The sequence below is a fragment of the Aedes aegypti genome, chromosome 3, assembly GCF_002204515.2.
Source record: "Aedes aegypti strain LVP_AGWG chromosome 3, AaegL5.0 Primary Assembly, whole genome shotgun sequence".
Taxonomy (NCBI): Eukaryota; Metazoa; Arthropoda; class Insecta; order Diptera; family Culicidae; genus Aedes; species Aedes aegypti.
Genome location: NC_035109.1, coordinates 338372916 through 338398614, shown reverse-complemented (window position 1 = coordinate 338398614; position 25699 = coordinate 338372916). Strand labels below are relative to the sequence as shown.

The 25699-nt window shown below is 39.4% G+C and overlaps 1 protein-coding gene across 12 annotated transcripts in view; it reads right to left on the bottom strand.

Annotated features, from left to right (window-relative positions):
* Positions 1-1248: 1248 nt before the first annotated feature.
* The window catches only part of LOC5574814 (endophilin-A), a 174151-nt gene continuing 149700 nt past the window's right edge, over positions 1249-25699 (bottom strand). For 6 of the 12 annotated variants that reach the window (XM_021850501.1, XM_021850500.1, XM_021850506.1 and 3 more), the window contains 6 exons: positions 17960-18060; positions 17769-17872; positions 12944-13626; positions 4390-4482; positions 3518-3642; positions 1249-3057 (listed from right to left, as the gene is read on the bottom strand). In XM_021850501.1, coding sequence (XP_021706193.1) covers positions 2938-3057; positions 3518-3642; positions 4390-4482; positions 12944-13626; positions 17769-17872; positions 17960-18060 — 1226 coding nt within the window. In that variant the 3' untranslated portion in view covers positions 1249-2937. The remainder of the gene's footprint in view (positions 3058-3517; positions 3643-4389; positions 4483-12943; positions 13627-17768; positions 17873-17959; positions 18061-25699) is intronic. The other 6 variants (XM_021850505.1, XM_021850510.1, XM_021850511.1 and 3 more) reach the window with 6 other exon arrangements.

The window sequence follows — 25699 nt, the reverse complement described above, 5'->3', positions numbered from 1 at the left end:
TTAAAAGGGAGTCCATTACTTGGATGGATACTTGGTGAAATTCCTGATGGATTCCTTGTAAGAATTCCTTTACAATCCCTGGAGGAATTCCGTATTGAACTATATTGATGGAGTCAGCGGTAGAACTGCCGGTGTATTTGCAAACAAAATAGATTATGGGAAAACGCCAGTGGAATATATAGAAACAACTCTTTTGACTTGCCACCCATCTACATCGGCAGTTCATGAGACGTCGAAGCTTCAATCTGGCATGCTGACGTAGATGTTCGCACAAGATCCCTACAAACGGTACGATCTGTTCGTCAAACATTTGGCTCCGCCCACCAATGGTTTGGGCAAAATCAAACTCGTTTGATCCAGGGTTATTCCAAGGATCCTCACACGATTGGTCTTCGGAACAGCGATCCGATCGATGGTAATTTCTCGTGCTGGCTCTCGGTGTGCATTTGGACTACGATAGAAACAATGTGCGACATCTTCGCAGATATGCTGAGTCCTACACTCCTCAGCAACTTGTCGACTGCTTTCACAGCAGCTTGTAGTTTACTATGTAACCCTTCGGTTTTTGATCGTCGTGCAACGGGAATATCGTCGGCATAGAGGAGGACGTCGACTCTGGCAGGCACAACATGGAAGATGGACTGCATCGCGTCGAGGAACAGTGTTATTAAGCTACAAATTTGAAGCTAATCTTAATTACAGACTCTATAGTCCACTTACAATTCAAACATTTATAAGAATTTCGTGGTTTTATTGTATTGCTAATGATATAGCTGACATATCCATCACAAATAAACCTTGGAAAATTAGAATGTATGCTGTAACAATTGATCACGAAACGTAATTTCAAATATCCTAACAAATTACAACTATCGCAAATTGACGGTTCAACATTTGTATAGCTAATCATCATTATTGACTAAAACAAAACGTGAAACCTGTAAGGAACATAGGATGCATATTATACTTAATTATAACATAACAAAAACAAATCCTACACCGCGGGAGACATTCATTACTTTCAAGTTCAATGGCTTTAAGTATCCTATCTAAAGTTTTCTCATCACGGACTCAGCATGTGTTAGTATTTCATGATACGTCTTCTTTTCAAATGTATTATTTGCTTTAAACTCGATGGCCTAATCTAAAAAATAAACAACAAAATGCGTAAGAACTAAGAGAACAAAGGATTTCTTTCCAAACAACTAAAACACAATGAAACCGATGAATAACGAACCGAAGATCAACTAACGTTCAGTCGCAGATCGGCGACTAGCATTTGAAAGAGTTTATTCAACGGAACCTATTAAAATTATATACACAGTTAATACTCGTTTAGATTATAGCTCCTTTCGAACAATATCTACTTAGCTTCTACCTCAATCTCGATTAATCATAGACTGAAACGACGGAATCGAGAAACTAAACATGACTGAGAACAAACAGGAACCGAAAAAAGAGTGCATTCAAAGGAAAACAAAACCGATTCCGATCCACACACACATCGTCAACAACAAATAACAGGACCATCGATAACATTTCTCTACGTGACAGCCGATTAAAAAGGGAACGATCAACGGACGAGATTGCCCGGTGGTGCGGTGTCTATACACAACATATATGTGGTCACGTTTTCAACTTACATGTCAAGTCTTTTCTGTTAAGTTCTCAGTTTTCTTCACGAATGGGAAATTCTCACGAAACCATCTCTTCTCTACTTACTAAGCCCGATACATATCCACGTAGTGGCACACTCTTCCGGTTACGACAATTTCGCACATGCACACGTTTGACTGAACTCAAATATAACACTCTGGCAAATAATCGCATCTGTTTTGACTAATATCGATGTTTTCCACACTAGTGTTCAAAATCTTCATCTTTTTTTCATTTAAACTAAGTTTCAGTTAAAACCTAACAACTGAAGACGAACTTTTGTGGCTGCTCAACAAGCGGCGGCTTAGGAGGTAAAGATTTTTCTCAATATGAATAAAATCTGTCTGTTAATGCTTAAAACTCAATAATGTCTCTAAAACTAAGAACTAGGAGGCGTTCGTCGTCACGACAAAATCATGGTTTGATGAAATTCAGCTATTTTCTTTGCCCTTGTTTCACGACAGCGTTGAAAGCAAGCGTCTGTATCTGCATAAGCAGGTTATCTATGAGGGTCTAACTGCTGAACTGAACAGTGTGCATGCGTGAGATGTAACTATAATATATCTATTATTCGTAATCGTGTAACATCTCGCGCCGCGGGACAAACTTAAAACTCAACAACCAATCTCACCGACGTGTTTCTTAACTATTATATGGTAGAAGTTTTCTGTCTCTCGTCTTCCTGGTATTCTTCCATATCTCGTTATGGATTGTATTTAACACATTACACGTATGGGTTCTTTTGGATTTCCGACTTGTTTTTCTCATTTTTTTTTTTGCGTCTTCAATTTATGCCCCCTCCTTCTTTCTCCGCAAAGTGTTCTACTGACGTTAAACAGAATAATTTAAACTTCGGCTGAATCGCAATAAATCTCTTGTAAATACTTCATAGTTTCAATATCTTGCTTCATCGTAATCTAGTAAAATCTGTTATTTCACATTCTCATGCAACTTCCGGTGACTGACTACAAACTGATGCTGCTGCCGCACTATACAGCCTACACCATTGTCCATGCGTTTGATTTTGACTTTCGAATTCCACCGGGAGCAGCAGTTCCGACCCTTGGCGTAAAGACCCTTCGGTTTGCAATCCTATTTTCTATCGTTAATTTATAGAGTCTGCTGGGGAAGTTTTTTTCTTCTTGTTGGGAGAGCGGAACGATTACAATTACGATTTCAAAATTTAAAAAATTAGAAATTCGAAAACCGATTAATGATAAAAACCTAGTTGACGAAAAACGCCCGTAACCTATCTGCACCTGCGGTTTGGCGGCTAGCAGCTTAGGGCAATGGAACGGTGACCTGCACGTACGACTGGGGGAAGTAGCCGGTCCGGCCGTTGACGCTGCCTTCGAACCAGTTCTCGTCCACGCGCTGGATGAGCGTGATGACGTCGTTTTCCTGAAAAGAATAAAATGCTTATTAACACATGGGAATAACTTGTTGCATGCATTGATTTCTTCGTCTTCTTCTTCTTCTTCTTCTTCTTCTTCTTCTTCTTCTTCTTCTTCTTCTTCTTCTTCTTCTTCTTCTTCTTCTTCTTCTTCTTCTTCTTCTTCTTCTTCTTCTTGGCATTACGTTCTCACTGGGACAGAGCCTTCTCAGCATAGGGCCCTATGAGCACTTCCACAGTTATTAGCTAAGAGCTTTCTTTGCCTTAGTTGCCATTTTCGCATACGCATGGCATGGCAGGTACGATGAATGATGATACGCTATGCCCAGGGAATTCAAGGAAATTTCCATTACGAAAAGATCCTGGAACGACCGGGAATCGAACCCAGACACCTTCAACACGGATTTGCTTTGTAGCCGCGGACTCTAACCACTAGGCTAAGGAAGGCCCCAATACACGTGTACTAACCTTGAAACCCAGCTCTCCCGGGTTTTCTGGTTCGAAATCATACAGCGCCGTACAGCAGGGTTGCGTTGGCTTGGCAGGCATCGGCGTCCTCGCTGGTGACCGCATTGGCGATGGCAATGGCGAAGCTAGACGAAACAAGAAACAGAGAATATTGTGTTAGATAATTCCAAGGACTATGTCAGGGATATTTCGCGTCAGGTCTCTACTGGCTAAATTTCTATCCGCTACATAGATTCATGTTAAAATTACTGCTGAAAACTTTGTCAATTCTAAATGCGAGTGGATTAAACTACTGAGAAATGAAGTTATAAGTTGATGTAACAAAAGTTTAGGACGACACATGAAAACAAAACAAACGTATAACCACTACACAATGGGACGAGTGCCATTGGAACACATCAAACTTGAACGGAAAATGTCGTCAACTTAAGCTTAAACAGTGGGGACATGCGAAAGGATGTTTTGATAAGTGGGCAGCAGTTCTGCAGATATTACTCTTGGTTGAATGCCTTCGATTTAGTGATGGCAGCTGGAACTATCAAGTAAGTGGGTTTGTCAAACGAATTGAAATGTGATAAACGTTTCTGTACAAAATTATCAATACTTTTGTTGTCTAATTAGGCATGCATCCAATTCATGAGAAAAAATCGGTGATTATTCAAATTGAAACCTAATTCAAATAAATGATAATCGATTTTTTTCAATCACACGAACCAAACGAAAAACTATCTGCGTATAATAATGTTTGGTGTTAGATAAATAGCAAAAAATTTGAATTCATGAAATAAAAACGAAACAGAGAAACTCAGCTTTAACAAGAACGACTAATGTGTCAAAATGAACATATTTTTTTTCTTTTAAATTTTGATTACCATTGGTGGAACGCGCCTGCGCTTGACCGTTACCCAAAAGTTCCAGATGAGTCGGTTTATTGACCGGCGAATTGAGACGCGATGATGAACCGCCTAGGTTGGGTCCAAAGTATTACACAGGAAGAGAGAGAGAATGAAAGAGAAAGAGAAAGATACAGAGATTGAAAGACGAGCAGATCTTGCAGATCAGTATACGATCAAAAAAGGGGGTTCAGAGGGAAAGTTTGATTTGATTGTGTTTTTTGTTTGAAGTCAGTGTTAGAAGTTACATTTTCAAGAATGAAACATATTTTGATGGTCAAAACGAATTGAAAACATTATAAGAACATTCTCATTCACATTGAAAAGTAGGTTATTTGAAAGACACGTAAATCTTAATGAAATCGAATTGGAAACAATTTTTTTAGACATTATTAAGTTGCTGAAAAGTCATCAAAGGACACTGACAACCGACATTTAGAAAGTGCTATTTTTGATTCGTCAAGGTACAAACTGGCAGATAGAACAGAACTTTTACGAATACCGAAATAAATGACATGGAACTCAGGTTTACTATGACTTGAACAACGGGAAAACCAAACAAATAACGACGCTATGAAAATGAGCTAAACGAAAATACGACTATCTTGAAATCTGTAACAAGGATTGTAGTGGGAATGGAAGAGATAAGTCAATGTAACGGTTCCGTATTCCCATCACCAAATGTATCAGCTACAGCACTACTGTATGTTGAATGGATTAGTTCAAGATGCACGCAATCTTCCGGAGTGCTGAAATAAAGTATAGGTTATTTAAGGCAGAATTACGTTGAACAATATTATTCCGTTCAATTTCTACGGGTCTGTTACTCCTCTAACTTTATTAGAATTCGTGTTAGTATTATTAATTTTTATTATATCCTTTATTTTTCACATAGCGATGTTGTTTGTCTTACATGTACTAGTAAATATGGTTTTGATTGCGATTTGTTTGTCTGTGCTCTAATTCTGCGCATTTAGAAAATTTCCAAGAAATCGAAAATCATTTTTGTTTTTGAATTTCTCACAATATGGAGCCGGATCCTATTCTTGACACTTTTGATTCACTTCGGCAGTGGGGATTTTTGAAAGCTTCTGAGCTCATGTTTGCGTCGTATTGAAGTGCTTCTTTTTGCAAAGTTTCAGAAAATTCGACCGAGACGCCAAAGCGAATCTTGGAAGTGCCCAAGTAGCTCTGCAACCTATGTCTTTAGTTTTCAGGCGATTTAAAATTTAAAAATGTTTGAAAATCCAATCTCCCATATGATTTTTTCTAGCCTTACCATAAAAATAGAGTTCTGTGAAATTTTCAGCTTTTCGGAGGTGATTAAAAGGTGGCCCAAATACAATGTAGGTTTATGTGGAAATTTCTATGGCGAAAGTTTGAGAAATGTTCAAACGAGCTAGTCTTGTAATGTACAAACTTATCATCTCATAGTGAAGACTCATTTTTCAAACCTTAATGAACAATGTTGCTGAAGAAACTAATCCCTTTTGAGCTAATTTTGTTTGAGATTTTGCAGAGCTGTAATCCCATGATAAGCCAAATAGCAATAAAACTCATGCTTAAACTTCTGATATTCATTGAATTGAATTTATCTCTTTAGCAAATTTCTTTATTGTGGCTAGAAGAATGAGTTTTTACTATGAGATGATTAGTTTGGACTTACATTTCAGTACTAACGTATTTGGCATTAGCGTAACTTGAAATCAAATCTAGAGGGGGCTTGAGGCATTCGATGAAAAAATCCCTTAAGCAAAGTGAAAACTTAACATCAGAGTTCATATTTTCTAGGGGGGGGGCTTGAACTTTTCTAGGGAGGGCTGAGACCCCCCTATGCCACCCCCACCCGTTTTTACGCCAATGTTATTTGGAAAATTTTTCAAAATTTATCCATAGTAATTTCCAAATAAACCTACATCGTATTTGGACCACCTTTAAATCACCACCAAGAAAGCTGAAAATTTCACAGAACACTATTTTCATGACAAGGACAATAAGAAAGATATGGGAGATTGAATCTTGAAACACTTTTAAATGTTGAACCGCCCTGGGTTTCAGCATGGATCAATGCACGAGTTCATTATTTGACGTTTGAGCGGTGCCGTGTTTTTTATGTGGCCATGGTAACGAATGAATATGGCACCGCTCAAACGTCAAATTAGTGAACTCATGCATTGGTCCATTGGTCCATGCACGAGTTCACTAATTTGACGTTTGAGCATGGCCGAATTCACTTGTTGCCATGGTCACGTAAATAACACGGCACAGCTCAAACATCAGATAGTGAACTCGTGCATCGGTTCATTATATTTTTAGGGTGCCCCAGAAAGTATGGGCAGAAATTTACCATAGTTTCATTTTCAGACTAGTGCAGATAAAAATATGATGATTTTCACAAATTTTATTCTTGCACTTATCAAGACCTGATTTTGAATTTTGAGCGATTTTTTCGCTATCTGTTTGTTGATGATGTTACATTACTAGAAGCAACTCTTATAAGTTTTGCACAAATAGTGTTATAACTAAGCGACAAGTTGTATGAAATTTGTGCTAAGTCATAAAGTACGTGGCTGCAAAACGGTGAGTCGACAACCAGGAAGGAGCGACCAACACAGCTCTGGTCCTCACAAGTTCCTACCTCACGCTTCCACGGAACAAATGATGACAAAGACTGCCAGCTAAGGGTTGCGTACTTAGCTGGCAGTGCAGCCTGGACACTGTTGTCTTTCTGACATCAGCTAGAGTGAGGAGGTACGTTCCGAGCGTCTGTACACCAGGAGGTGCGGCTAAAACAGCATCTGTTCTGGCATCCAGTGGCTGAGTATGAAATGCTGTATCCCGTCAGCTACACCTAAGATGGCAGCCCCATCAACGTGATTTAGGTAGCGCAACTCCGGAAAGGTAGCATACCGAATTCATTACCCACCACAAAAAATGGAGAAAGAAGAAGAAACAAACGTTATTTTTGGCAACCGACCTGGCAACGAAATAAGGACTCGGTACCTGAAACGTCAGGACCTTAAATGAGCCTGGACAAGTGAGCCTTTCGGCTCGAGAATTGCGAAAAAATGGCGTCTGCATGGCTCCTACGGAGCAATGCACGTGTTCACGAATTTGCCGTTTGAGTGGTGCCGAATTCACTCGTTTCCATGATCACGTAACTAACACGGCACCGCTCGAACGTCAACGAATGAACTCGTGCATAGGTTCATTCAGGAAGTGCGGTTGTTAAGATCTGAAGAATGTGAATCCAAAGCGGACCCTGTCACTAACACTGCATTCAAATATAACATCGATGTTAGAACTTTTAGGGGTCCTAATATCGACTCAGACCACTATCTCATTGTCAGCAAAATTCGAGCGCGGTTATCAACCGTTTTGAGTTCTGAAAATCGGCAATCGTTGCGTTTCAATATCCAACGCCTGTCAGCAGATGGTGTTACAACGGACAACCATCAAAAGCTCGACGAGCGGATTAGTGAAATCAACGAGAGCATCAACCATGGAGTCCATGGAGCGGTGAGCACAGTATCACGAGAAGTATCGTGTGAAGTGGTAGGTAGTGCTCAACGAAGACCAAGGAACGGTTGGTTCGACGAGGAGTGCCAGAGAATGACAGACGACAAGAACGTGGCTAGAAGCCGGATGCTGGTGTCTGGTACCCGTCAGAGCAGAGAGCGGTACAAGGAAGCAAGGGCAGCCGAAAAACGGATACATTACAGAAAGGAAAAAAGGAGCATGAAGAAGCAGTAATTACTCAGGAGCAAGAAGCTATGGAACAGAACGACATGCAATGGTTCTAAGAATCTGTCAATAATGTGCGGAGAAAAACAGCGCCGTCTCCCGCTATGTGCAACGATCGTAACGGAAACTTGCCGACGGATAAAACAATGGTGGCCGTCATGTGGAAAGAGTACTTCGAGTTATTGTTGAACAGGGATAATGGAAATGGATCTGGTAGCAGAATACAAATCGATGACAACGGACAGGCTGTGGAACCTGCAACGCTAGATGAGGTAATGAAAGCTATTGATGAACAGAAGAACAACAAGGCTGCTGGAAAAGACGAGCTCCAGGCCGAACTTCTCAAATACGGAAGTGAGCAGCTGCACGAACTCCTCAACCTTATCATTTGAAGGATATAGGAGGAAGAACGAATGCCTACCAGGCATTGCAGAATTCGCTCTCATTTGAGTATGAAGCACGATCAAAGCAAGCAAAGAAAAACATCCCATCTGTTGCGGTCCACGATCGTCATTGTATCGCAAGGTGTAACAAGTCTGATAAATGGAAGCAGCGAGCGAGAGCCCCAAAGAGAGAGCAATGAGAAAATCATTTTTTCTCGCCTGTTTACCGTTGGAGATAGCTGTTTTTCTTTACTGGCACGATAAACAATCCACGAACTTCCAATAGTAATAGTGTCCCGCAGGCTTGGAGCATGTTTAGAGGGGTTTTATCATGCACTACTATCCCCCAATCTGATCAAAGTTGTAGCAGTATACGATAAACTGTCTCTCATAATGTGCAGCATGTTATGATAGTTACAGAGAGCGATACGTGAGAGATTCTCTCAATTTACTCAGGATTCAATCCCTGATGCCTACTAATTGGTTGGGCGGTCTCTTTGCCCTTTGTACAATAAAGGGCATCGACTGGAGTGCACCAATTACCTGGGAATAACACTGCTTATTTCAGTGTATAAAATCATGTCTGGAAGTCTGTTCAACAGGTTAAGACTACATGAAGAGTCCTTTGTCGGTGAATACAAAGCTGGTTATCGAGAGGTGCGATTAAACGACGGATCAAATGTTTACCCTGGGTTGAATGCTAGATAAATTCCGATAGTACAACTTGCAGATTCATCATCTGTTTGTAGATTTCAAAGCAGCGTACGATTCAGTGAAGAGAAACGAGTTGTTGCAAATCATGTCCGAACATGGCTTTCCGGCGAAGACTGATTTATGCAATGCTTGATGCATCGAAATCATGTGTGCGGGTGGTGGACGAAACTTCGTCTTAGTTCGAAACCTTAGATGGTTTGAAACAGGGTGACGCTCTTTCTAACTTGCTGTTTACCATAGCGCTCGGAGGTGCAATCAGGAGAGCCGCTGTGCTGAGAAGCGGTACCATAATCACACGTTCTCATATTCTTCTTGAATTTGCGGACGATATCGACACCATCGGCATTGACCGTTTGTTCAGTGGAAGAGGTGTTTGTGCCTTTCAAAAAGGAGACAGCGAGGATCAGACTCACGATAAACACTGCAAAAACGAAGTACATGATAGCTGGTGGTTAATGTGGGTCCGGACGTGTTAGTGGTAGCAAAATGGTGCTAGGTGGTGAAAAGTTTGAAGTGATGGAAGAATTTGTGTATCTTGGAACACTTCACCCGCGAGGTGAAAAGACGTATTGCTGCTGCGAGTCGGGCTTTCTACGGGCTCCGTAACCAGCTGAAATCCCGTAGCCTGCAAACGAATACAAAACTCGCGTTATACAAGATACTGATCCTTCCGGTTGTCCTATATGGCCATGAATCATGGACATTGAAGGTATTCGACCAGAGAGCTTTCGGGGTGTTTGTACGTAAAGTGCTGCGAACAACACTCATCGGTAAATTACAAAACGGCATCTAAAGGCGTTGTGGTAATCACGAGTTGTACCAAGTGTATAAACAGGTGGATATAGTTAAGCGCATAAAACACGACCGGCCGGCTGCGTTGGGCTGTTCACGTTGCCCGTATGCCGGAAGGACGACAAGCAAAGATAATATTCAATAGGGAACCCGGACGAGGCCACCGACTTCGTGGTAGGCCGCGCACACGATGGTTTTTTGCAGTTGAGGAGGACTTAAGGGCACTTAACGTTCAGGGCGACTGGAAGCGATTGACCCAGGATCGAGCCAAGTGGAAGACTCATCCAATCGGCGCAGATTAATCGTAGCGAATTGTAGCCCATCAAGTATCAAGAAAGCACCTTCAGCATGGCTTTTCTAAACAATTATGAACGTTACCACAAGACTAAGAAAATCTTCCAGGTGATGCATTTGACTAAAACATTGCAGCAATGTAGAAGTGAAAATAAAATGTTTGGAAAAATGATTTGATTTGTCGTTAGCGTCGCCATTTAGGCGCATTGTGAGTAAGGGGTGGTCCATTAATTACGTAAGGGTTTATGGGGGGAGGGGGGGTTGGAGATTTCTTACGCGCCATACAAATTATTTTTAGTTTTCATACAAAAAATCTTACCATGGGGGGAGGGGGGGTTGAAAAACCGCTAAAATTGTCTTACGTAATTAATGGACAGCCCCTAAGTGATGATCAATCTGTGCTGTTTTTGGCTGAAGACTACGCAACCTATCTTTGAAAGAAAAATTGTCAATTCTGCAAGATTTTTCTTCGCGTAATTCTTCTGTAAATCGACTATGAGTGTGATGTTTTCGAAATATTGGTAACACCGTTAAAGTTTTTTTTTTGTCGTTACTATACCTTACGTTGTTTTGTAAGAATTGATATCAGCATGCTTACACGGAACTCAACCCACTGTCCCAGCAAGGGCTACGAATTGTTAAATCGAGTTTCTACGTGATTACTACATTACTATTACTCATTGAATTGCACTTTATATCGAATTCTCCACCACCACCATCACCACAAGTACACAAATACGATTAATTTATACAACCGAAAGAAATTAAATAATGTGAGTAAAAACGAAGATATAAATAAACAAAACAAAATGGTCGCTGCTTTGGACAGTTATCAAGAAAAATCGTAGTTAAACTCTTTTAAAACTAATTAACTAATTAAACGATATAACCACACGATAATTTATTTTATGTTTTGTGGAAATCAACAAAACGCAATTTAACAAAAGTTTCCCCAAGAAATTACTTGCATTATAATTTTTCATTTCTTCAACTGCATAGGTATCAAAAATATCGATGCGGCATTGCTTTTATTCGATAGATTTCAAGAGCTGTTTAGCTATAAAGCATTAACTATATCATACAAATGTTTCAATGAATCACTGCTGCACTAGACTGACCCAGCCCAGTATGGGATAAAAATAAAGTTGTACAATTCCACGAAGTACCCGGATTATTCATTAGGGTTTTAGAAAGAATTTCTTGAAATCTCAAATCATTTGGTCTTTCCATGAGGTCGCGCATGTGAATTGAAGTTAATATGGAATATCCAGCTAAAACTTTGTGGAAACAGCACCTCATCTACTGTTTGGTTCAGGAAAATGGTTGATCGCGTTTAATGACCCCACAGTTACAATGTCAAAAACACTAGTTGATACCATTACGAACAATATTGTAGAAGATTTTATCGAGAATAAAATTAATAAAGTTTGTATTTTAACTATTCAAAGTAGATTTGTTTAGCTCATGCAATACTGCTCTGCATTTCTTCACCATAGCTTTATGGTAGCCACTAAGCGCACCATAGTCAGTGGCCGCCTATGACGCTTAACGAGTTGCTGCACAAGGCGCATACATATATGTGATAGCCTAACTTTCAACATCTGAAGTATTAATGAAAATGAGATTAAATCCAGATACGGATATAGATCCGTCTGCAATTATGTTCAAAAGAACTAGTGTTTTCGTCATTTTGGGCTCAATTTAAAGCGATCAACTAGTATACGAAACTGAACAGTGACATAGGGCCATTTTTTTTTTAGAATATACCATAATGTTTGAAAGCTTTTGGGTTTGATTTGTAGGTTTTGTATTTCCCTTATGAGGTATTTGAAGTGCTCTGTTAAAAATACTAACTCGGGAATTCCGATCAAATTTAACATATTCTCTGAAAATTTGTAAACGTGGTGACCCAAATAATATAAAACGCTTGGTTTGAGAAACGAAATTTGACAGAAACATGTCCAAATACGACTTAAAATGTCATGAAAATGTGGCACAACTTACTTGAAGACTAAAAGAGGCAGTGATGACGGTAAAATATGTTTTGTGGATAAGCAAATGTAAATCGTATTGTTAGGAAGGAGCACACAATTTACAAGTCATGCTGACAAATCTACTTGCTTATAATTTGCGAGAAATACCAACCCTGAACCAGCCAAAATTATAAAATATTTTGTTAAAAAACACGTGATAAAATCTGTTACACTGAACTAAATCGGTTGCAATCCACTGATCCGGGTAGCTTTATACATATTTTCTCTATAAAATAAGCGTCGACTAGTGTATAATTCGGGGAAAGCAAAGAATTGAATATATCCCTTCATTATTATGTTGCCATTATATATTTTAATTTACGCGCTTTGTGGTGTTATTTATCGTTTTCGATCACGTCCAATGTCTGATAAACATATACCAGAGATTCTCCCACACAGACGGACAGCATTGACCCATTACCGATTCGTTAAGGACTCCGCAGCATCACAACTCTTTAATTAATTTAACAGGATCCATTACGTGATGCTGTGATGCCCCCATACTAACTAACAGAAAACTACAGCGAAACTATACAAGAACATAAAAATAAAAGAAAGTAAAACATAAGTCACCTGACCAGGGATCGTTAAAGTTGTTGTTGGTGGTGGTGTTAGCGAATTTTGACCCGAACTTGCTAGTGGAGAAAGTGGTAGTAGTGGTGGAGCTAGTATTATACACACTGTTGTTGTTCTGGTTGTTACTGCTGTTAAAGTTCGAAAATTTGCCCTGGTTATAGCCACGTGCGGCGGAACCGGCGGCGGTGGCAGCCGGGGGCACCGCACTAGACGGCTGATCCCACGCATTCAGCCAGCTGTCGACGGAAGCTCCGGACGAATTTTCCTGGGTAGAAAGTGACCCGTACGGGGGAGGTTTTACAAACGGATCGTTACGGTCACGAATTCCTCCGCCACCACCGCCGCCGCTGCCACCGGTACTACCGGCCCCGCCACTCCTTGTCGAAAGCGACGATAGGCTTTGCTGTGACCCGTATAGCTTGTTCCGATTAAAGTTACTATTATTGTTGTTGTTGTTGTTGTTGTTGTTGCTGCTGTAATAGTTGCTATTTCCGTGTTGGTGGGTGGATAAATTTTGCTGAGAACTGTACATGTGATGATGGGAATTGTTTACTCTATTGGGATTAAGGAAATGTGGCCCACCATTCATTCCGTCCTGGGAACCGAGCGTTTCGATGTTCAAATCCGCTAGTGTCTTGGGGACGAATTCCGACTTTGGACGGCTGGCGGCTTCCTCTCGTCTGAAAATGGATATTGGGAAAAATGAATTGGATTAAATGGACTCATCGAAATTTCATACTATAGCTCAGTGATCAAATAACTGTGGCTCGCGGCAACATTACATCGTTTTGTGCGGCCGTATTGCGGATTTGACCCTCTGTTTCCAGAGCTCCATTGATTATTGACGAACTTGAGACAAACCGAATCAATTAAATACTATCAAATAGTTGCTAGAATTTAATTCCATACTCATCATATCAATCCAACAAGTAGGGTAAACGCTTCCTTAGTGCAGATAGCTCCAAAAGTTGAAGTAGTGTGTTTTGATGTGTTTCGCACTAATAAATGACTATGTGATTTTTTTTGAGATGTGCAATGTGAAATGATGCAAGCAATCAAATAATATCATGAAATTTAATCATAAAGCAACTTCATAACATGGGTGGTAAATCACTGGACAATGCGTACCATTGGTACTTCAAGTACCTGCAGGTATAAAATAGACCCAATTTGTGGTCCTTAGCATCTTGTCCAGTAACTATTATCCTTACCACCCCGTGGTGCATCCTGGGGAACGAGTAAACGTAGGGAAGATCGGGTAACCAACCCTGGTGGGACCTTGGTCGTATGCTGACAGGGAAGGGGGGCCCCTCTCTTCTGAGGGTGTAGCTTATCAGAGCGTCTGTTCTCCATGTTAGGAGCGGCTGATCATCGTCCTAGTGCCAGCGTGGGACTCTAAACAGTGTTGTGCACGATGCTCCTCCGGCGAGACACGGGGTTGGTACAGGCCTTACAAGCCAGCCGTAAAAGTCATCAGTACAGGAGGCATACAATGTAAATTCGTACTGGAACAATCGGCATAGACCCAGGCATCGAAAACGGACTAACGATTGGTAACTCGGATCATGGAACTGTACGTCTCTCAATTTCTTGGGAAGTACCCGCATTCTTTCCGAATTATTGAGGGTCCGCAAGCTCGCCATCGTAGCGCTGCAGGAGGTTTGCTGGGAAGGGTCGACGGTGCACAATGCTGTGTGAAGATATCGGGTGCATTATCGGACTCGTTCGAAACACGCAATGGACTTCTACAAGGCGATGGTCTTTCCTGCCTCCTGTTCAATATTGCGCTAGAAAGTGTTATGAAACGGGCGGGCTTCAACATGCGGGGCACGATCTTCATTGTGGACGAATTTGTCTACCTCGGCGTATGGAGGAGAAGAATAAACCACGAGCTTGTGCAACTCAACGGTGAACCCAGTATCCAGAAAGGCGGGACATGTTGTGAGAATGCCGGACAACAATCCCACAAAAATGGTGTTCACCTCGAATCCGGCCGGTACAAGACAAAGAGGAGCACAACGAGCTAAGTGGTTTGACCAAGTGGAGCAGGATCTTGGAAGTGTGGGACGAGTTAGTTGGCGTAACATTGTGACGCAGGTCATGTCTTGTAGGACGTAGCGCCATCAAAAGTAAATTAAGTCACCATCACATAGGCCAGAATTTCTTCAGTTACCGTCGTTGGGGGAGAGATTGGGCCAAAAATGCGTAAGTCCGAATTCATTTTAAAACAACTTTCGCAATTCAATTTGAAATGTTCTGCTAAATATGACAATACGTTCATGGGTAATGTATTTGCAAACGCGGAACAAATAATTGAAATTCGTTAATTTTCCTTTGAAAATTGGCCCAATCTCTTGGGTGAATTTGAGTCAAATAAACTAGAATTGATACGCAATAAGAACAAATCTAAAAAATCGTCTTCGACTCAATTTTTCTGAAGCTTTCCAATAACAAATGCCCATCATCATAAATGTGGGATTTCAAAAAAGTATTCATCCACCTAAAAGTGAGATTTTCTATGAAATCTTACAAGTAACAATTTAAAGAGGCCTTATTTTCAAGCTTTTTCAAATAATTTATTCTAAATAAACTACTAGTTTCAGGAATCTAATATTACAAAAAAAAATAATCATGTTCTCAATACTTGCTGAGATATTTCACACTGAGAAAAATCTACACGCCAAGGTCGTGTGTTTTACTTATAGATTTGCGCAATGAAGAAAACCACATGACTTAAGTGTGGTAGCCATATGGATTTCGTCATTGACTTCACGGTATAAGAACATGTGTATCAACATTAGGTTGTCATGAGAAACAAACATGAATGTCTATATACTAAATTATGAAAACCAACTGATTTGCTTATTGAATTCGAAATGTAGTGGCTTTAGATAGTCATGTGTGATAGAACATGGATGTCATGAGACTGAAAGAAGAAATTTGATAGAAGAAATCTAGCTTCCCAAAAAATGGATTCGAGGCTTCTCTGCTTGTCGCAAGCTCACTTGAATGTTTTTTTTTTTTTTCAAACAAGTGAAACAGCAACAAGCGGGGCGCCGCAAATCCATAATTTGGGAAGCTCGGGATTAGCATATTTCATTTTATTCGAAGCTGAAAGCTAGGAAAACTGTTAGTGGAATCCGATTTTTCTCTAACACCATACATTATATCCAAAGCTGGAAGTAATGCATTTTATTTATAGAAAATTAGAATGAACTTCTCATATTCACTCGGACATCTTCACTAATAGAAATAAAAATGAATCCGCAAATTTTCCTCTAACACTTTCAGCTTCAGAATTTGCTTCTTATCTTTGGAACATGATGATGACTGTCGTTCGACACGAAGTCCATCCGCAATTTAGTTCGCTATGGGTTGATCACTAATAATTTAGAAATTTGGAACACAGAAATCGACAGCAAGCCCATCGATTTCAAATCGACCAACTCGAACATGATGATTATGACACAAGATAACCATAAGTTAAACACATTGAATTCGTGTTGGGTGTTGATCCATAGCACCCATAGGTTGACGCATACGAATTTGAAATGGAAAGCTTTAGGAACTTATGCGAAAAACTATGGAATTCATGTTGTCGGTTGATGAATCAGTCCATGAAGCAAAACTAAAGAATTGAATGTGTAATACACACGAAGTTTGTAAGAAAATCACAACAAATCGACATAGACGTTCATGAATCGATGCATAATTTTAAACACACGGATCAAGCGTGTGGATTTTTTTCAGTGCATATTATGCTTTGGCCTAATGTCACTCCTTACCACGGTACTTTCCTTTCATTCTTCAGTAATCTTCCTTTGGATTCTTCCTGAAATTTCTTCAGAAAACTTTTACGGAAAAAAAATCACGAATTTCACAAGGGTTAAACATTTTGCTCAAGTATTAGCATTGAACAGTTCCAACAAATTCATAGATAACTCAGGGTGGAAATGTTATAACTTCAGGGGTGGGAAAAGTTCTCGACTTCCATAATGTATCATTGTGTTTGCCAAGTTATATGTAAAGAAGTGTAATAGCTAAGTTGTAGTGGGAACGTAGAACCATTAGCATTGAAAAGCAAAAAAGGACAGTCCTAAACCATTAAAATACATTATGTTATATTACAAGAGATGCCTCCAACTCAAAGACATAGGTTTAATTACCATTGGAAACTAATCTCGAACTGACGCAGAGTGTGAAAAAGAATGACATACTACCTTGTATCTTTTGATTGCATTATTGGCATTACGTCAGTCTCCAACCTTAAAGCTCTACAAAGAATGGTTTACAAATAATCCGACAGAAACTCCAGCACTTCTATCATAATGTTTCTCAAAAATAATATGGTCGGAAGTTCCGCTGTGAATATTTCTAAAAATTTCAACCTGTATTTCTAAAAACTTTATATCAGGAAATCAAAGCATTTATTTTGCTACAAATTAGTTCCAAAATTCCTCAGCAACGTTTAACAAAAATCCTCAAATAAGTTTCTAAAATTATTACATGAAAATCAACTAAAAATTCCTGGTTTACAACAATTTTAGTTTTTTAGAATTTCGTCAGAAATTATCCAGCATTTTAGAATTCATCCCAAAGAAAACTATGATGAATTCTTTTGAAGATTCCTATGGATGTTCTTCCCGATATTCCTTCAAGAAATAATTCACCAAAACCCATTTGTGCAAAACTTTGAGGCTCTGGACATGACATATTGCACAGAAATATTCAATTATTTTGATCAAAACACCATAATGGATTTAGATATTATTGCTACACAAGGCATTCCCTCTGATTCAAGATAATTGAAACCAATACTTACTTCTCGTTCAATGTTTCGACGAGTACCCGCAGGATGTCGGCGCACTGTGAATGGAACTCCAACAATCCTTCTGCGAATGTGACTAGTTGTGAAACCTGCTCTACCTGCTCGGAGAAAAAAGAAAAAATAATGAAATATTTCCGACATCGCCCAGAGAAACCGCAAAAATTTCCATATCTCCTTCAACTTACATCATTCTCCAGTAGATTGTACATTCCAACCTGAGCCAACTGCAGTGACTCGGCGAATTTCTCCTCAGCGCTCCGGATTTCGTCATCTGTAATTTGAGATCCTATTGTTCAGTATATGTGACCGGGACATGTGTTTGATCCCAATGTGGAAAAATAATTCCCAGAAATAAAAACGGTAAAATCGAGCATCAACGTCAACGGCAAAATCAGGATTCAGCGGGCATACGGGATTCATAATGTGACAAACGATCACAACCAAAAACATGAAAATAAATAAAAATACGAAATCAAATTAAATGAAATGGTCAATTCTAATATGGGTCCTTAGAAAGTATAGTCATCTAATTAGTCAAATTAATAAGATTACATACGAAATCAGTTGGGTGAAGAAGTGGGAAGCAAAGGACACAGAGCGGGCGCAAAGTTATCATCTCCAGTTGTTTGGATTGCCACCGGGCAGAAAAGTGAGTCCCAGTGCCACGACCGCACCATTAGCGGATGATTAAACTCTCGACGGCTAATTAAATGAGCAGCAACATTTTACTAAGGACGTTATATCCTGTCCACTTGACAATTCGCGCCGCAGGGGTCAAACTCGACTTGGAAGAAGAATGGGAAATTTTGCACAAACAGTTCCAGACAGTCGCTGGGCGAAGAATGTCAAATGCACGTTGTGCGTTAACAGAGTGAGGAGCAGATTTACTTAATTTGTTCGCTTGATTGATTTGTTTTCTATTGGAAAAGGGAGGAAAATAAATGCAGTAGGGTAGAAGCACCGAGTTTGGCCAACCTAGGAGGATTATAAACCTTATTTTTGCATTGATCAATATAGGCCACTACATCCAGTTTCGACCCATTGTTAACTGTCTAAATTGATCAATCGCATTGATTTCTTATGAGCCAAATTAGGAAAACTCAGCTTAATTAGGTGTAAAGAATTTGAAAACATAATGAACATTATTATATTCTTTTATTTTTCAATCTACTTGGACGAATAAACAAATGTAGTCCTCTCATGTGAATGTGTTCTACTGAACACGAAAGGTTTCATGATAATTTTTTGTGTAAAACTATATATAATTCACTATGGCTACTGGCGTTATGACCAAAACCGGTGTGTCTACCCTAAACTCTTTTCCAACTCGTCTATAAAATTTTTCAATTGACCTTTACGAGAATGTCACGCCTAACTTGATAGCATCGTATCTCAGCAGGTATCAGGATCAACGAACGCTAAAACACATTGGGTGGTACAGGTCGGACTCGATTATCCGGAGACTCGATTATCCGGGGACTCGATTATCCGGGATTCGATTATCCGGAATTTTAGACTCGATTATCCGGAATTTGTTTTTTGATGTTCTTGTTTTCCAATTTTTATGCATACATCTGAGATAATTTGGTATTGCAATATACAATATGCATAGTTTTGTAGTTTAGAACATATTTAAGAGAAGGGGGGGTTGAAAAAGTGTTTGTTGTGTATGCTGGTCAAATTTTTATTTTTCTTGTAGAGACCCCTACTGTTCCTAGAAAAAAAATCTGGTTACGCCACTGCATCATATAAATAAAATAACGAAAAAAGATAATATTCAAGTTCTTTTATCAAAGATTTCAATTGTTTTCTTAGTGATTCGATTATCCGGAGGATTCGATTATCCGGAGTGAAAAAAAAATCGATACTCCGGATAATCGAGTCCGACCTGTATAAATAAAAAGCGTTTAATTTTACTATATGTAGCATCTACTCAGAAACAAAATCCACTAAGTTCACTACACTTTTGGTATGAATAAAAAACTTTTCGAACATCTAGTACGTACTACTGTTGAACATGAGCTTTTACTACATAAGCAACAAAGACAATGTGAACGGCAAAACGGCAAGCCCATCCTGTTCTACATTCTACTTGTCAAATCCATGTTGAATCTGATTGAGTCGACATTGATCAAAACATTGAAATGTCATTCAAGTCGGTGTTGCCGTTCTTTCCGTAATGCCGTTGCATTGTCTTTGACCCTATACGGGTAGCAGATAGCTGTCAACGGATACTGCACCTAAAGAAAAATCCATTCAGAGTACAGCGTAAAATCAATAAAATCATGCATATATAGAAGGGAATGCCAAATGTATCGCTTTTTTACACGACAAATCATATGAAAATATGAATATTGATACATTCCCGCTATATATCGTGCAATCGAATATGGGCACAAATTCATGTAGGTTATGTAAATTTATATAATTCGTGGTGTAAGTTTGCGATAAATCTGGAATTCCCTTTATGTGCATGTTAATTTTACAATGATTCGACATCAAAGAATTTTGGAATTCTAGCCACAAGTATGTATTCTATGAACAGATTACAGCAACATGATATTATAAAATTACTAGATTTTTTTAGGTTTCAGCACTGAGATAGACCATATTCTGGAGGATGGTCGTCATTTCTCAGATGTAATTAATGTTAGGAGTTTTAGGGGTCCTAACATTGACTCGGATCACTATCTCGTTATCAGTAAAATTCGAGTGCGACTATCAACTGTAGCAAATTCAAGACCACAGCGAACAACGAGATTCAATATCCAGTGCTTCTCAGGAGATGGTTTCTTCTTCTTCTTCTTATTATTATTATTGGCATTACGTCCTCACTGGGACAAAGCCTGCTTCTCAGATTAGTGTTCTTATGAGCACTTCCACAGTTATTAACTGAGAGCTTTCTTTGCCAAAGTTGCCATTTTCGCAATCGTATATCGTGTGGCAGGCAGTGTTGTGAAAAACTCAATTTCTCACAACTCACGCTTGAGACACAGACAAACAGACGTCACACTCTCATCATTGTCCATCGACCACCTTTATAACGGTCGAATCAAAAATATAGTAGGTGGCCAATCTACTACCCGCAGCGCTCGCATCGTTTTTGTTCGTGTTTGACGTTTACACACTACCGCCATCTGTTGGTCTGTCGGCCAAACACACTAATTTTAGCATTGGGCGTACATGTCCTCGTGACTATGATTTTGATCGAGATTTGTTCTAAGTGTTACATCTGTTTGTCTGTGCTTGAGATTTTTCATGCGTGAGTTGTCAATCATGCAACTCAGCAGTCAAAAAATCATGGATGAGTTGGATCACCTTTTTACCTCATTGTCTCGTATTTCCACAGTTTACTCAATTTTCTTGTTAGTTATGGTAAAATTAATAATTTAAAATAATTTCTTGTTAGTCTGGTAAAACTATGTTAATTCTTTCTAACGTAAACAACAACATTCGGGTTTCACGAGTTTTTGCCGGGTTTAGCGACTGAATCATTTTTTACGGTTTGAGTTGATTGAGTTGATTTTCCATCAAAATCTCAAGCGTGAGATCTGCGAAGCAGATCTCTAATGAGTTTGCTCTCACGGGAGAGAGTATTGATTGATATTTTGAGTGTGAGTCTATACACTGGTGGCAGGTACGATTATACTTTATGCTGAGGGAAGTCAAGGAAATTTCCATTACGAAAAGATCCTGGACCGATCGGGAATCTTACCCAGACACCTTCAGCATGGCTTTGCTTTGTAGCCGCGGACTCTAACCACACGGCTAAGGAAGCAGATGGTGTTGCAACTGAATATCACTAAAAGCAGGACGAGCGGATAAGTGAGATCAATGTGAGCGAAAACCTCAACAATCTATGGGATGCAATCCATGGAATGGTGAGTGAAACAGCGCGAGAAGTCATAGGCACTGGCTCGAAGACGCACTAGAAGTAGATGGTTCGACGAGGAGTGTCAGAGGGTGATGGATTGAAGAACGATGCCAGACGTCGGATGTTAATGTCTGGTACTAGGCTGAACAGAGAGCGGTACAAGGAAGCAATATCAGCCGAAAAGCGACAATATGGAACAGAACGATATGCGACGATTCTATTAAACTGTCCATGGCGTGCGGAGAAAGAGTATCCCGTCATGTACAACAACGTGAAGGTAACTTGCTTAAAGATAAAACGATGGTGGCTGCTAGGTGGAAAGAGCACTTCGAAACGTTACTGAATGGTGGGAACGAAAGAGCATCGGAGACCAGAATTAACATCGAAAACGATGGTCAAGCTGTGCAGCCTCCATCACAAGATGAGGTGAAGAAGGCGTTTAATGAGCTGAAGAACAACAAGGCTACTGGGAAGGATAAGTTCCCGCCCCAACTTTTCAAACACGGTAGTGGGCATGGAATTAGTCGCCACATACTGCTAAATATATGGGAGGAAGAAGAACTGTCTGCTAGCTGGATGGATGGTCTCATTTGCTCTCTCTTCAAAAAAGGGCATAGATTAGAGTGCGGCAATTATCGAGGAATAACGCTCCTCAATGCAGCGTATAAAATAATGTCACGTATTCTCTGGTCAACAGATTGAGACGCTTGAAGAAGACCGTATGCGGAAGGTGCGGACGGCCTGTCCAACAACCTGTTTGGTTTCAGGAAAGGTAAATCTACTCTGAACGCCATCCAGTCGGTCGTTCCGACAACTGAGGTGGCATAAAATGAGCGGCATCCGTTACTACGCGGTTGTCACTCTGGATGTGAAGAATGCGTTCAACAGCACAAGCTGGGAAGCGATAGCCGCCTCAAGGTACCTGTGCAGTTGTGTAAGCTTCTAAATAGAAAGCTGTTTTGATGGTAGGATTCTACCGTATGACACAGAGGAGGGGAAGAAAAGCGTTCAAATTACCGCGGGAGTACCTCAAAGTTCAATCCTGGGCCTGCTGTTATGGAATGCGATTGACGATGACGTACTGAGGCTGCCCCTTCCGACGGGTGTTAAGATTGTTGGCTTCGCCGACGATATCACCCTAGTGGTCTATGGTAAATCGATGGAGGAAATAGAGTTGACAGCAGTGCACTCTATTTCCATAGTTGAGGAATGGATGAAGTCTAGGAAACTAGGACTGGCCCATCACATGACTGAAGTGGTGATAATCACCAACCGCAAGTCAGGATAACGGGCGCTTATCTCGGTAGGTGATTGCATCATAGAGTCCAAGCGATCCCTTAGGCATCATGGGGTAATGATCGATGGCAAGCTCAGCTTCGGGAGCCGGCTCCTATTCTTGGCACTTTCGATTCGCTTCGTCAGGAAGGTTTTCAGAAAGCTACTGAGCTCATATTTGACCACGATCTTTATTAAAGTTCTTCGAATTACAAAATATCAGACGAAAAACTCTTATGCCAAAGTGAATTATGAAAGTTCCCAAATAGTTTTTTATTGTATTACTGAGAGGTTCTTTCAGGAAGCCATGTAAAAAATCTTCCAGAAATTTTTCAAGAAAGTCCTCAGTTCTCCTAAAGTTTATCCAGAATTTGGATTTTATTACAAAATTAATCCTGATGTAATCATTGATGAAATGTATACACCATTAAATCTTGCAGGATAACTCTTGCTAGGAACCCCATTTTTCTACTTTTCTTTGGGAAGATTCGAACGATTCTCCAGAAAAATAGAAAAAAAATACTCTAAAATAGTTTACTGAAAGAATGTATACACGAAACTCTGGATAGTATTCTGCAGAATTTTATGGAAGGATTCCTGCAAAACCTAGGACGGTAACCTTGGAAAAATTTTGTGTAGAAATTATCAGTGAAATTGTATGACTAATTGCTCTAGCATTTTCTGGAGTGCAAGCTTAAATGATCTCTTGAAGAATCTATGAAATATTTATTATTCAAGAAATCTTTGGGAGACAGTTCGAAATTCCTAGAGAAAATGTTGTATCGAATTCCTGAATAAATTGCATGCCTTGGAGAATTCCTGAAGAAACTTGGAGCCCTGGACGAATTTATTAAGGAACTCATGAATGAATTCCTAATAAATTTCGTGGAATTATCTCTGGAAAAAAACACCGTAGCAACTTCTTGAGAAATTCTTGTGGGCTTTCATGGAATAATTCTACGAACTTCTTCAAATCTAGAAAAAAAACAGTATGGATTTTCGAAGGAAGATTTCTGTAGAAATACTTGAAAAAATATAAGAAGTAACAGTTGAAGGAATATGTCGAAAATAACTGGAAAATCCTGAGCGAATCCCTGGGATAATTTTTGTAGTAATACATGTGGATATTACTGGAGATATCAGCATTGGACTGCTTTTCTAAAGCAATTTTTGGAGCGATGCACTTGAGCATTCTTCAAGAAATCACTAAAGCGATTGCAGATCGACTTCCTGGAGAATTTTTAGGAGAATTTCTCGAGAAATCCCTTGAAGAGTCTGTGTAGGAATTCATGAAGAAATGATGGAATAGTCTAGCGAGAATTTGAATCCCAATCCCCGAGTAACACACATGTCACTGAACATCGTGGAGTTTCCGGGAAGATTCCTTTAGGAATATTAAGGAGATTCAAAGTTACAGCTGGAGAAATCGGTATGAGAATAACTGAAAGAATCTCTGAAGGACATCCTGGGCGAATCTCTGGAAGAACTTTCGGAGTAATCCATGTTGGAATTACTGGAGGTATCAGCATTAGACTTCTTAAGACTTGCTGAAAGCAAATTCTGGAGGAATTCATCAGAAATCACTACAGCAAATGCAGTACGGATTCCTGAAGAATTTTTAGAGTAATTTTCTGAGAGATTCCTTGAAAAGTAAGTGAAGTTCTTGTAAAAATAATGGAATAATCTCTGTAGTTCTACGAGTGCTTGAGCATTATCTCAAGAAAAAATAGTGACTTCAAAAACCCTTTACATTCAACCATCCCTTACACAATATTCGGTATCTGATATCGAGGTTGAGAACCATATTAATAAACCTAGGAAATAGGATACCAATGTCAAGAATAGTGTTCCCTAGAAGCTAACAGGGCTGATAAGAATATCAATGTAATTGTGTTCCAACGCTTCAGTACAGTTGCAGAGATGTGCATAGATCTTCGACCAAATTATGAAAATGAAATGGAGACGCGTGGTAGCTGTCTGTTTTATTGTAGCTTGCGCTATGCAGAAGCTTTCTGTTCGCTGGCAGTGACTACATTTTTCGAGCCCAACGTGAAGGAAAAAAGTTAAAATTAAATAAATAAGGGGATAACTGGTAATACAATTTGAGCCATCCTCAAATCAATAGCTACAGTATCGGACAGAATAAAGTACGTATTGGCCGTTTTTCCATACAAAAAGATCAAGTTTGGAGTCTTATATCTCGGTTTCTAGTTGTCCGATTGACCTGAAATTTTCACCGCAGCTTGAAAGTAACCTCAAATATGCTAGGCTAGAAATTCATAGTTTTTCATTAACGAACTTTTAAGTTATCGCAAATCTCAAATTTCTAAAAATATGACAAAATTTTAAAGTAAAAATAATTTTTAAATGAAAATATTTAGAGCAATATGTCCTTCTGCAAAAATGTACAATTTGATAAGACACACAAGTTTGCAGAACATCATTTTTCGGTAAAACTGATTGTTTTCAAAATATTTTCAAAATTAAATTTTGCAATTTTTTGCAAATTCAGAGATTTTTAATAATTTAAAAGGTTGTGTATCAAATGCAGTGATATTTTAATTGAGTTAAATCTATGTTATATCTAGGCTGTTGTGAAAATTTCAGATCAATCGGACCACTAAAAGCTGAGATTCAGATCTCCAAACTTGACCATTTTGCATGGAAAAACGGCCAATGCGTACCCGCATCCGCCAATCAATACGAAAAAAACACTGTTATAAGGGCTGTTAAATGTCATGAATATCACGTGACTTTGATGATTGAATATTGCTAA